The sequence below is a fragment of the Hippocampus bargibanti genome, linkage group LG03 (assembly GCF_051943395.1).
Source record: "Hippocampus bargibanti isolate YZ-2025 linkage group LG03, ASM5194339v1, whole genome shotgun sequence".
NCBI classification, from domain to species: domain Eukaryota; kingdom Metazoa; phylum Chordata; class Actinopteri; order Syngnathiformes; family Syngnathidae; genus Hippocampus; species Hippocampus bargibanti.
The window spans coordinates 22,233,152-22,247,421 of NC_142736.1; the positions used below are offsets into that span (position 1 = coordinate 22,233,152).

At 39.8% G+C, this 14,270-nt stretch overlaps 1 protein-coding gene across 1 annotated transcript; it reads right to left on the reverse strand.

Moving 5' to 3' along the window:
• Window positions 1–680: 680 nt before the first annotated feature.
• LOC148900700 (fibulin-7-like) lies at window positions 681–14,001 on the reverse strand. Its single transcript, XM_088991319.1, has 8 exons — window positions 13,822–14,001; window positions 8,761–8,920; window positions 8,486–8,656; window positions 5,571–5,696; window positions 3,430–3,618; window positions 3,212–3,349; window positions 2,654–2,789; window positions 681–1,551 (listed from the first exon to the last, which is right to left on the reverse strand). The coding sequence occupies exons 1-8, from the start codon at window positions 13,888–13,890 to the stop codon at window positions 1,188–1,190; spliced, it is 1,353 nt and encodes a 450-aa protein (XP_088847445.1). The 5' UTR covers window positions 13,891–14,001; the 3' UTR covers window positions 681–1,187.
• Between the last annotated feature and the right edge of the window lie 269 nt (window positions 14,002–14,270).

Below are 14,270 nucleotides of genomic sequence, written 5' to 3' on the forward strand. Positions count from 1 at the left end.
TTTGGAACATTTTTGCGAGAACTATTTTGCAATGTAAATAAAAACAGCACTTTCATTCAGTCGTCATCTTTCAGGTGTTGATGATGTTACAATATTCTCCATTTTGCTACTGCTCCATGCATCGTGGGCCATCTTGTCTTTTTGCACTCAGCATGAAACCGCAATGAGGGAACTGATGGCTCAGTCTCTGGCCGTGGCTTTGTTATCATGATACAGTCTCAGCCTGAACGCGGAGCATCATTTGTACCCAAGCACATCCTGTTTAGTCACAATATTTCCTTACAATCCACAGGTTGTACATATGTGTGCTTGGCAGTTATTGATTGAAAAAAATGAATACACTTACAAACATTTTTAGTATACATATAGTCGATGGTTCAGACACAAACACATGCGCTGTGTGATTATTTTGCACTTTAGTGCTCCTGCAGGTTATATAGGTGACTTTAAAAAGTGAGGTTATTCATGCACTGGAAGAACATAGTAGTGCTTTGAGTAGCCTGTATTTGGCACTCTCCTTGCAGAACAACCTTTCTCTGTGGGGTCTTTTGACACAGAAAGTGTAGAAAATAGTTCACATGAGAGCCTCTCACTTTGATGATGGCAAAATTCAGAAAACAGCTGCATGGCATCATGTAATTTTTACACAGATAAAAATGACCACAATATTTTTTATGCACCATGTCATTTATTTTCAGGTTGTTTTTTTGTGTGCTGGGAAATATACAGTCTTCCCATTTTAATACATACACCAAAGGATTTGCAAGATCACATCTGCAGCATCCTGCCTCAGGGTACACAGGACGAGTGCTTTTATCAGTTAACTCGCCTGACAATAATGTCTCTAATCGCTCTTACCAACCTTTAATGAGGCAAAGCACCCATTTTGCACAAGAAAAATATTCAGACACAGCATTCGACAATACAATTTAAAATAGAAAATCAATTGCTTAATTCTGATGGAATTTAATGAGATGAAGGAAAAGCTAAATTACATAGACTACACACCAAATATGTTTCTCTCAATCCGTTAAAAGATACAATACATTTCTGTAGCAATGTATAGATATCTTTTAATAAAGAAATCTATTCCACGTAGCGGTGCAAGAATGTGAAAGACAGTTTGCTGGTCAATATTTGTGCTAATAACCATTCAGGCTCCAATTTGGGACTCTTAACTTTTGGTTTTAAAACTCAAATGGAGAAACAAACATAGTGACTTTTGTTATGTACCTGCCAACCTGAACTCGTCTTTCCAGCTCACTCATCTCCACCTCAGCCTCCAGAGTGGCAGGGCCCTGCACTGGGCTGCTTAGCATCAGCTGACCTGTCAGCCGATCCGAACGCTGGACTGTGAAATGGCGCCGAACTTGCCTCCCACCCAGCAGGGAGAAGCGAAGCGTGTCACCAATCGGGCGCAAGGCTGAAACCCGGAACATGACACGGGGAGCTGACAGGTTGGAGACGACAGCCAGGTAATGGTAGGAGTAAGAATTTGGAGCCTGAGAGCACAGCTTGTTATCCACGGGACAGGGATTACGCTCACACCGCCTTGAAAGAAAGGATAACAAGAGAATGTGGAATCACAATGCCGAAATTGTTTCAGTACAATTATCCAATACAATACAATACAATACAATACAATACAATACAATACAATACAATACAATACAATACAATACAGTAAAGTCTCGTTATATCGATATCGGATATATCGATAGTCCCGGTTATATCGATACTATTTCTATGTACGCACGGAGAAAATTACATGCAAACAGGGTCGGATATATCGATAGTCCCGGTTATATCGATATTTTTTCGGACTCCCTTGAATATCGATATAACGAGACTTTACTGTATATATTTTGTCGGAGGTAGTATTAAATATATATGTATAGTGCCACTTAGCAGTTTTTTTGACAACGATACTTGTGCAGCGTGTTCTACCGGAAACAAATTCCTTGTGTGTTCTACATACTTGGCAATAAAGATGATTCTGATTCTGATTCTGATATATTGTTGTGTTTGTAGTTTGCAGTGGTCTGATGGGTGTAATTTTCTTCACCATATTTGGCAATCTGAATCAAAAATGGACACTCTTATCTAAACTCATTCGCTACCAGACAATGTGCAAACATGTGTCCACTCCAATGTCAGGGTTTTTGTCATTTTCACTCAAATTGCAGGACCCAGAGAACATTGAGTTTTAGGATTACATCAAAATTCAATTCAGCATAAGAAACCTTAAACTCTCTTCTTTCATCAGAAAAGAAGAGTTAATTCCCAAGTTATATGGATCTGGAGTTATTTGAGCTTGAAATTGGGGCACCTGTACAAAATACAATACAATACAATACATATTGATTTATGTAGCGCTTTAACAACAGCTGAAGCTGTAACAAAGCGCTAACATGGACAAAAGGCAAATGCTGCCACCTCGTGGAAGGGATGAACACTGCTAGAGGTCTGACCAGAGCTTTATCGGCACCCCCGCAAGAAAAACCAGAACCAAACGAATTTGGTAATGGCGCTACACGTCGTGCTTTTCAATTCCCAAATACAGTTGGGAATGGCAGTGAATTACTTAATAATTACATTTTTATTCATTTTTAAAACAATTATGATGAAGTATTTACTGTTGTGACAGTCTTACATCGGTGATGTTTTGACGTAAGTGGCATGAGGATTTTTTGGACAGTCCACACGAACACACTGGAAACCTCCATATGTGTTAATGCATGTCTGCTCCCTGCTGCAGTTGCTCTGTCTGGTGGCACACTCATCAATGTCTGAAGAAAAAAAGAAACAACATGTCAGACACAAAAGTTACATTTATCATACTTCTTCTCTGAGAAATCAGTTCAAATGTGTCAACAGTGAGCAGTGAGGAATTTATTTTGGTAACTTCGACATGACCCAGTCTTGGAGCAAGTCCTCCAACAGAGGAAGCTGTTACACTAAAGACCATTCACCATGACGTCATTCACACTTTGGGGAGGCAAAAGGTCAAATGGCACGACTCGTAAAGAAGCTCTAAAAGTACACTGTGGTAGATAAACGAAAAATGTTTCCACCATATCTTTACCTTTTTCCCCATTTTTTTCTCATTTCTACCATGTGCTACAGGCATTTTCAATGTCCACATACACCATTGGCAACCAATGTAAACATGTAAGGTGCATATGGGCAGGACTCCAAAACAAAAATTGACCTTTACAGCTGCGTCCATCACGGGTCACATCATATCCAGCAGGACAGGTGCATCGATAACCTCCAGCCGTGTTGACGCACGTGTGTAAACAGAGTCTCCCAGCCTGTCCATTATGAAACAGCTCACACTCATCGATATCTGCAATACACAACATATACACTGAATATGAAACCACTTTGCTTTGAGGGTTTCGTAGTTATATCACTTATTCGTCATACCGGTGCAGGTGGTGCTGTCTCTGCCGACGATGGTATATCCTGACTCGCAAGTGCAGTGGGTGGTCCCCTGCACTGTGTTGCAGCGTGATGGACGCACAAAGGACCCAGCAGTGTCAGCTGACAGTGTTGTAGCCGCGGCGGCAGAGGCTGGGGACGTGCCAGCCGAGGTGTTTGTAAAGGTGGAAAAGACTGTGGAGGAAGACCGTAAAGGTCATTGGAGGTTGTAGGTTGATTTGGCCAAGCTGGAGCAACACAATGGCTAACACATTTGGAATACTGGAAAAATCCAATGAGATCCAATAAAAGAGATGAATAAGATTGCTAAATTGTCAGTGATTCATTCACATAGTATTTATTTACCAATATGTTAATTCTTTTAATTGCAGAGTGCATCAGTGTAGAACAGTAATTCATCACGCTGAGAACTATTTCTAATTAACGAAAACTACAGTTGTTTGTTGACATCGAAATTTCAGCTTCTGTATCCAACACGAATAGTGTCATGCTCACTGTGATTTTAAGATCTGAACTTTAGCTTCCCAGTGTCCTCAAACTAGTCAGTGAAGACTTCAGCCATGTTGGTCTTTCTCATCGAAGAACAACCTCATATCTGTGCAACAAGAAGAAATGGGCACAGTAAAATTCAGAACCTACTCTATAACAAATGCCAATTTGAAAGGAACACATCTTGTATATTGTAATGTAAAGAATGTTTCATATTACGATAGCTTCTTATTGTATTATATTTAATATTCTATATTATCACAGTGGTGGTAGACATTTTAAAGGTTTATATAAATAAATGTTAGTCAAATTAAGCAGTACACGCAGAATTTGTGATGCAAGGTGCATGAGCATTGGATCACATTTTATTGTCCAACTTCCAATGCTGATGCAGTGGTATTGATTTTCTGTGAGTTTTTTTTCTATTTTTCCCCCAAAGACCAACAAGTTAAAGGGGGCGACCAATTAATCAGTTTACAATACAGTCAACTGACGCAATCAACATGTAGTAGCTTGTGAAACCTGCACAAGCTGTGCACATGGGGAGGGCCTATTGCTTCAACTTCAGTATAGACAACACATAGCCACATGGTCGACGTTGTTCCCTCTGCCAGTTTTAGAGTCGTAAAAAAGAAGACAAAAGTGTGTCTTAAAAACACTTTTCCAGATAAAGCAACAACGGGGAGTTGAGGCGCAGTTAGAGATGATGCAGACTTTTGAAACTGCAGGACAGAATGAGCAGGAAAGTGCGACTGCCATTGATGATACATTCGGGTAATATGTACTGGGACTTTGAGCAAGGCTCCAGAATAACTTCTGAAGCGAAGTGGGCCCAAACTTGAAATTTTATGGGTGTAACAAGAGAATTTAAACACTTATTTTGGTTTTTAATATTAAAGGTGGCACAAAGAGCAGAAAAGGCCATGCAGGAAGTCCAGAGTTCACACTACCCATTGATTGATTATGCTTTTAAAGTGATGTCGGACCGAAAGAAGAAAAAAAAGCAAAATAAACTGAGCTTCAGACATAAGGTCTCATTGTACACCACAGCTGGGCGTCAGAGCGCTAACAGTCACTCACCCAGAAACTGTCCAGGACTTCAAGCTTAAATTCAATAAATCCTTCTTTACGGTTTGTAACATTGGTTTGTATTGGCAAACCAAACCACCGAGCAGAGTAATCTGCTCTACTAGACCAGGTAATGCCAAGTTAAAAAAAGAAAAAGTGATGTATCTGGATTTACATAAATCTGTGATAGACTTTCGCGAGACAATTCATGAGGTACACCAGAAAAATCGAATACACAAGAGCATTCCTGTGTGCAGTTTGTATGTTCTCCCCGTGCCTGCCTAGGTTTTCTCCGGGTACGCCGGTTTCCTCCCACATTCCAAAAACATGTATGGCAAGTTGATTGAACACTCTAAAATTGTCCCTAGGTATGAGTGTGAACTTAAATGGTTGTTCGTCTATGTGTTGCCTGTGATTGGCTGGTAACCAGTTCTGGGTGTACCGCTCCTACTGCCGAAGACAGTGGAGATGATCTCTAGCATATCCACTACGCGGGTGCAGAAAAATAGATTACAAAATATCCTTGCCTCCATATGCAGTGCAGTTCAACATCAATATATAGTACATACATGTTGGCACATGGCTTTGACAGGTTTCTCCAGCCCAGCCTTTAGGACAGATGCAAGAAAACCGGTTCACTTCATCCAAACACGTTCCGCCATTCAGGCATGGAATGGACGCACATTCGTTGACTTCTATGTGAAGACAATCCAAGATACGAGAGGTTTGTGTGAGGAAGATTTGTAGGAAGAAAATCAAATACATTGAGGCTTGGTTTCATAAAAGTATGAACTGTTCCAATGGTTAGGGAACAACTAGTTGATAAAATAAAGTCAGCTTATAGATGAGAAGGTTTCTTCAGCCGCCATCTGTACAAATGTGAAGGTTTCGGACGTTTCGCCTCCTATCCAAGAGGCTTCGTCAGCGAACTAAAGTCTGACTGGTCGTATCGGCCCCATTTATATATCCCTAATGTCCAGACATGGTGGCGCCGGACACAGCTATTATAGGTCCCTACTCTCAGGTTGGGGGGGCAGAGGACCCCTCCCTGTGGCCCCACTGATTGTTCCTACATTCCTGACTAACGACTGGCCTATTACCCCCACTCCCACCGGTATCACCTCATCAGCATAACGACCCTCATCAGCATTACGAAAGTTGCCTAACCTGTTTTGCCTAAGCAGGCTATTGTATGAACGATCCAAATTGAACCTCACCCCACCAGACCGGTTTAATGAAGGATTTTGTTGTTTTATAAGAATCGCTTCTTTTACCCCCCTTTCAAACCATCTATGTTCTTTCGCTAAGATTTTAACCTCATTGTCGTCAAATGAGTGGTTGCTAGCTTTTAGGTGCAAATGTACTGCCGATTGAGGTCCACTTATATTATCCCTGCGATGTTGATAAAGTCTTTTTTTGAGAATTTGTTGAGTCTCCCCAATGTACTGCTCTTTACAATTTTCATTCTTACAATGTATGGAATAAACTACATTACTTAGTTTTTCATTTGGTAGCCTATCTTTTGGATGCACTAATTTTTGCCTTAACGTGGTTATCGGTTTGAAATAAGTAGGAATTTTATGTTGCCAAAGGACTCTTTGTAATTTTTCCAGAAACTCCTGCAATGTACGTACTGCTACTCCTCTCCTTTTTGTATCTTGAGAATTATTGGTTTCATTCCCTATTCTTTCTTTCTGACATTTGTTGAAAGACCACTGAGGGTACCCACAGTTGGTGAGTCTTCTCTTGATATGTTTTGACTCCTTTTCTCTACCTTCAGTGCTAGTTGGTATAAGTTTAGCCCTATGCTGGAGGGTTCTGATAACTCCTAGTTTGTGTTGTAAAGGGTGGTTAGATTCAAAAAGTAAGTATTGGTCAGTGTGCGTAGCCTTCCTAAAGACTTCTGTTTTTAGCGCTCTGTCCTCTTTTATAATTACTTTACAATCCAAGAAGGCTAGTTGGTTCTCTTGAATGTCCTCACGAGTAAATTTAATGTTGAAGTCTACAGAGTTGAGGTGATCTGTGAAGGATTGAATTTCTTGTTTCTTAATTATGACAAAAGTATCGTCCAGATATCTAAATCAGTGTCTAGGTTTTGTCCCTGGGAAGGATGTGAGGGCCTGTTTCTCCATCTCTTCCATGTAAAGATTAGCCACTATGGCTTATCTTCATTAAACCGGTCTGGTGGCGTGAGGTTCAATTTGGATCGTTCATACAATAGCCTGCTTAGGCAAAACAGGTTAGGCAACTTTCGTAATGCTGATGAGGGTCGTTATGCTGATGAGGTGATACCGGTGGGAGTGGGGGTAATAGGCCAGTTGTTAGTCAGGAATGTAGGAACAATCAGTGGGGCCACAGGGAGGGGTCCTCTGCCCCCCCAACCTGAGAGTAGGGACCTATAATAGCTGTGTCCGGCGCCACCATGTCTGGACATTAGGGATGTATAAATGGGGCCGATACGACCAGTCAGACTTTAGTTCGCTGACGAAGCCTCTTGGAAGGAGGCGAAACGTCCGAAACCTTCACATTTGTACAGATGACGGCTGAAGAAACCTTCTCATCGATGGACCACTCCTGTACGACTGAGAGCTTACACAGACGTAAAGTCAGCTTATATTAACTAATTCACTGCCAGATGTGCAAAAATGTGTTCACTCCAGTGCCAGGGTTTTTGTCATTGTCACTTGAATTCCAGGACCCACAGAATGTTGAGTTTTAGGACTACAGTATACAGTTGATTTTTTTATTTTGCTATGCTTAGAATATGTTGTTTTCTATCCTTTCAATCCCCTTTCAAATTGCTGCTGTGGACTGCAAATTTCCCCATTGTGGGACGAATAAAGGTTTTCTGATTCTGATTTTGATTCTGATTCTGACTACATAAATATTCAATACAGCGCTAGAAACCATAGACTCACTTGTTTCATCAGAAAAAAGTTTATTCCTAATTTATATGGGTCTGGAGTTATATGAGCTTGAAATGATGGTGGCTGTACAAAATACAGTGCAATACATACATATTGGTTTATATAGCGCTTTAACAACAGCTGAAGCTGGAACAAAGCACTAACATGGAAAAAAGGGAAATGCTGCTCCCTTGTGGAAAAGAAAAAAAAAACATTGCCAGAGGCCATGGCCAGCGCTTTATCGGCAGCCAAGCTTGAAAAAAACAAAACCAGAACAAATTCGGGAATGGCGCTTTGTCATATTTTCAGTTCCAGAATAAATTTGTGAATGGCAGTGAATAAGTTAATGTTGTGAAATGGCTTCCTAAAAGCAACATGTGGAAATTTTGCGTTAAAAGAAACATCTGAAAAATCATATGGATATTAGATTGACTGGTAATCAGGTACTGCGGAAAATATTTTGACATACGTATCTTGATATTTGGAACCTCTTATGGAAGGTCTTTGAAAAATACCCGGAACATAAAATGTAAATGAGTCACTCAATGAAAATAATTGGGAATGTCGGTCACTTTCACCTCTGCACATCGGCTGCTGTCCGCTCCAGCTCAAACTTTCCTGACAGATTCTGCTCTCTGGTCCGACAAGTTCGAAGCCGAGGTCACACAAAAAGTGAACCTCATGGCCCACGCTGTGTGATTTGCCCAGTTTCCTCCCATTGTTTGGCACATCCAGTTTGGGGCAAGTACCTTGTAGAAATAATCAAAACCTAACATGAATATTTATCTTGTTATAGGACATTAGCACCGTCGTATTTATTTTAAGCTGTTTTCCCCCCTTGTTTACAACTCACTGTTTATGGTTCTCACGGAGTGCTTCCCTGTGCTACTCTGGAGAAGGTTTATTTTCTTCTTGAGGTTGCGCAGGCTCAGCAAGTAAGAGGCTTCATGAGCTGAGAGAAGTTTCTGGATCTGTTTCAGGGATCCTGGCATTTCCAGTCTGCTTGAACAGTCCTGCAATACAAAAGCGAGATTATTGGTATAGTGATGACCAGTGGCGGGCCATGCATGTCACTCCTATACCCTCAGTAGTGCTAAGTCTGAATCAGTCCACAGTTGCGAGTGTGGTGTGATTAAAGGTATTCTGATTCTGATTCTGATTTACTACATGTCCAGTAGATGATGTCGTTGGCCAGGAAATAACTTGTGACTTGAAGAAACTTAAAAAATACTGTCATTAAACTGTTCGATTTTTTTTACTATGAACTTATGGATTCATGATAACCTCATAGAATTGCAATATTATTTGTTATTTTCTGATATATTCGGAAATGTCTGAACTTTCTTAATGATGCCCATTTTTCTTGAAAAATCCGTCTTGAAAATGGCTTTAACAGTATATCTGCAACCATTTTTTTCCTCCTTCAGCCATCGTTGTCACGGTCTGCAAGGTGGTGATGGCGGTTGTGGATCCCAAAAAAAGCAGGCAGGGGGGAGCAGCAGGTTCTATTTGACAAATTGTATTAAAATAAAGTCAGCAGGAACAAAATCTAAAACATCAAAGTTATCCGAACAGAAAAGTACAAAGTATCAAAGAAAAGCACGAGTAAATACAAAAACACACACGTGGAATCAGTACAACAGTGGGGAAAAAATGAAAGGAAACTGAAATAAAATTTGGAATTATTTAATAAGAATTCATGGACAAAATATAATTCACATTAGTCTGTTATTCAGATATTTTTAGGCCAGCAGAGAAGGCCTTGCAGGCAATGACGGCCCCCCCACTTGTTATTACTCATTTCACAAAAACTCATCTCATCTCATCTCATTTTCCGTACCGCTTATTCCTCATTAGGGTCGCGGGGGTTGCTGGAGCCTATCTCAGCTGTCTTCGGGCACGAGGCGGGGGACACCCTGAATTGGTTGCCAGCCAATCGCAGGGCACACAAAGACGTACAACAGTCACTCTCACACTCACACCTAGGGACAATTTGGAGTGTTCAATCTGCCTGCCATGCATGTTTTTGGAGTGTGGGAGGAAGCCGGAGGACCCGGAGAAAACCCACGCGGGTCCGGGGAGAACATGCAAACTCCACACAGGGAGGCCGGACCGGCGACCTCTGCACTCTGAAGCCGGTGTGCTAACCACTCGACTACCGGGCCGCCCTCACAAAAACTCATTGAGCTTTAAGTTTGATCTACATCTGTATCTAAAATGTACTCTATTCAAAATGTAACTATAGCAAAAACAAATACAGTAAAGTCTCGTTATATCGATATTCAGATATACATATTTCGATAATGGTGGTACTGTATAGAAACCCCTAAGCCAAATATAATTCACATTAGTGATCGATACTTCGACACTTTTGTATCGATATAAACATAGCAAAATGGCCGACGGGAGATGAAAAAGAGCACCGTAGTAACCGGATTATCGTAATAACCATGAATCGTACTAAACAGAACTAATTATACATAAAAAGTCTAGAAATGTGCAGAGGAAATGAAAATCAAAGTCAAAAGTCAAAGTCAAAGTCAGCTTTATTGTCAAATATGCTAATATGCATGACATAAAGCACAGATGAAATTACTGTCCTCTCGGACCCAGCATGCAAGGCACTTATAATTACTTTAACAAACATAAACATGAAAATAGTATCGAAATAAGCAGTGTTATCAATATAATCGATATCGATATAACGAGACTTTACTGTATTACGGCACTTGGCTGAAATATGACTTGGGAGGTATCGGTTTTGCCCCAAAATACAGTGTCAATGTTAGGCACTGAAACCTTAAAATCCGCTCCGTTGCAAATGTGAGTCTGTTGAGTGTCAGCGGAGTACACACTTGTGCTCTTTGATATTGAAGTAAACATGCTTGGATCAAAGTGTATTTGTCCAATGTGAATGATGGAACGCCTACCCGCACAATCACGTCCTGTGAGTCAGAAACGGAATGTTCCCACTTTACTTCTCAGATCTGCTTGCGGTTGGGGGTTCAGTTGGCAGGGGAACGTTTATGTAACGATCAGTATCATATCAGGGAAAATGAGCAGACTCAGCAAAACCAATGAAAGTGATGCTATAGAGAATTATGTGTCTGCCACGTGATCGGTCACTCACTATTTGCTCAATGCGCAAGGTGGTGGTGGACCTCAATAAATGCAGGGAGGAGGGAGGAGCAGGATGGATTTGACAAATTGCATTAAATGAAGTGAGCAGGAGCAAAATCTCAAACAACAAAGTCATCAGAACTAAAACATCCAAAGTAGCAAAAATAACGAGGACTTAAAACATGACTAGTTGAAACAAACCTGACAGGGTGAAACAAACAATGACCCGACACGGAATGATCGTGCAGGGAGTCCTTTTAACCGCCACTGATGAAATCGACCAACACCGGTGCAGCTGCAGGCGGGGCCCTACAGTGCCACTCGTTGGTCGCCAACCCAAAATGTGACAAATGGAAGTGGAAGATAATCTACTTTGTGAACCCAACAAGGATTTTGTCTGCTAAACACCTTCCATTGCAATTCATTTTGAACCTTGTGCACACAGATGAGTTAAGCGTACGCAGAGTTATTGATAAATGCTGTGACAAATTGTGCTATTTTTTCAGACTTTAAATAATGCGATCGAAAGGCAGATGCAAAGAAGTACAGATGTATGTGGAGGGCAGGCAAAATGAAAGGTGCGATGGAGAACTGAGTAATAGCAAACAAATGATGGTTTTCACACAGTTGTTGGTTTCTTCAAACTTTGCCCTTATGGTCTCCTCTAAATCGTCTGCGACGAAAAGCATCATAAACACCTGTTGTACAAAATTCTATTTTAAATCATGTTTCATGTGTGAAACTCTCACCATGGAAATGATAAACTGGCCTGCTATCCTGCTCATGTACAAGTCCCAAATGAAGGAAAAAAAGGTTGCCTTATGGACGCAAACGGCTTTGTCATGCTGGGAAAAATCACTTCTTAATTGAAACGCTACTTGAACTCAGTGGGAAGGGAGGAGGCAAAACAGAATGTTGTGCTGATGGAGGTTGTTTGGAAGCTTTCAACTGTTGACTCATGTCTTTCATATCCACTGTTTACAGGTTGAGGGAAAAGCAACTCGGCATCTAGAATTTTCAGTGTCAGTAAAGTCATTATAAAAAGACAGAAAAAACTCATTATGAAGCATAACCTAAGCTTATTATCTTATTTTTTAAGCCTTATTATTTTACATAGGGCAAGTATTTTTTTCTGGTGGAAAGTATGATAAGATAAACAGCTTACAATAAAATGCTTAAAGTCCAGTCCAGTCCAGTTTAATTTTTCAGTTTAAAAAGAACATGTAGATTTTGTTCAATCCATTTTGATCAATTTGCACTGGGTTATGGATTTCATAACCATTTTGAAATCTTAGTTACTTTTCACCCAGCCTGTAGTTTTGCAACATGTATCTTTTTCTTTCTTTCTTTCTTTCTTTCTTTCTTTCTTTCTTTCTTTCTTTCTTTCTTTCTTTCTTTCTTTCTTTCTTTCTTTCTTTCTTTCTTTCTTTCTTTCTTTCTTTCTTTCTTTCTTTCTTTCTGTATTTCTTTCTGTATTTCTTTCTTTCTGTTGGTCTTTCTATCTGTTGGCCTTCTTTCTTTCTTTCTTTCTTTCTTTCTTTCTTTCTTTCTTTCTTTCTTTCTTTCTTTCTTTCTTTCTTTCTTTCTTTCTTTCTTTCTTTCTTTCAAATTATGAAATTATGAAATCATGAAATTATGAAATTATCAAACTATTGAATTATTAAATTATCACATTATTATTTCTTTCATAACTTTGCTGCTGTGAAATGTAAATTTCTCCACTGCGAGACTAATAAAGGCAAATCCAATCCAATCCAATCACATTGTTACATTATTACATCATTATTTTCATCATTTATTTATTTTGATGGCTGAGTCTATTTGTGAGAATGTTTTTGGGTTGTTTAATTTGTTGTTGTTGCTGTAAGGCATTAATATTTTAACATTTTCAGGCAGCTATCTCAGTTCAGAGGGTTCGTACACCACTGTGAAATACAATCGATTTTTTTCACTAACAGTTTAAATAAAAATGGTTATTAGTTATCTTTGTCCAGATACTTCACTTTTTAATTTAAAATCTTTTGAAGTGTATGAAAGGGTTCTCACCTCTTCTCTTCCTCTTTCAACAGCATCATTTTCCCCTTTCCCCATCACCTCATGCATGTTTTCTGGCAACCAAAAATGTGTTTTCCAGCAACAGTTACGTAAGAAGTGTCAATATTTGTTGGAAATATTTTCGATCTGGACAGCAGTGAGGTTTGGAGAGGCTTCTGTCATTAAGGCGTTGGCTGGTGTTTATCGCGTATTTGTCAAAGGCCTCTTTTTCTACCACATTTACCACATACATTTCACATGTATGGTTAACGTTAGCACAAGCGCGTAGGAGACATGCTGGTATGCAGTGGAACGTTCTTATAAACACCCCACCCCATCCGCTCATTTTTGTCTCTTTTATAAATGGATTAATAATATATTCGACAAGGAATGGATTCACTGACACCATATATCTTTGTGGACACAAACTGTACAGATGTATAAACAAACAGTGGCAGTTCATGGATAAAATTAAAAGCAAATTACAGCAAAATACAGATGTCAATATTTCTGCTATTTCTAGTTTCAGTTTAACCAGAAGGCTTTCACAGTCAACATGTATTGATGACTGATATAGTCACTGCATGTATCTGGTGCTGATGAGCAAAATTAGGATCATTTCAAGTTTGAAGTTTGTGATGACAGACATGAGGTTTCCAAACTCACCGCTTTGGCATATCCAAAGCGGTGATTCCAATCTATGCTGAAACGCTGTAAATCCTGCAAACTACGTATTTGCATTTGTCAATAGTGCGCTTACCTGTCCAGAAGTAGGATGCAGAGAACAGAAGCCAAGCAGAGTGACTACAGTCCGTACTGATACAAACATGTTCCTGCCTTTGTCTCAGTCCAACACGGAGAATGGATCTTTGATGCCTTGAGATGGTTTGAACCTGGAGTGTGCAGCCCAACACAGTGTTCAAGGACTCCACCAGGTGAGTGACAGACCACACTTGGCCAGTGGGAAGGTTTCTGTGGAATGTTGGCTTTAAGAGCCAGGAGCCAATCAGAAGATGAAAATATGTTCCCTTCCACTTAATAAACAACATTTCCGTGTACTTGCTCAGCCTCAGTTTATTTATAGTTTCAGCATGAATAGGTGTGCTGACTGTGGATGATATAGTGCTGTATAAGGATGAGATACAGTATATATATATATATATATATATATATATATATATATATATATATATATATATACAGTAAAGT

Bases quoted from the DNA above. Each gene is read 5' to 3' on its own strand.
- LOC148900700 (XM_088991319.1), bottom strand. From the start codon at position 13,890: ATGTTTGTATCAGTACGGACTGTAGTCACTCTGCTTGGCTTCTGTTCT. The intron at 5,697-8,485 runs GTGAAAGTGACC...GTCTTCACATAG, and splicing joins ACAGCAGCCGATGTGCAGAG to AAGTCAACGAATGTGCGTCC. The intron at 2,790-3,211 runs GTCAATTTTTGT...TTTTTTCTTCAG, and splicing joins TGATGGACGCAGCTGTAAAG to ACATTGATGAGTGTGCCACC.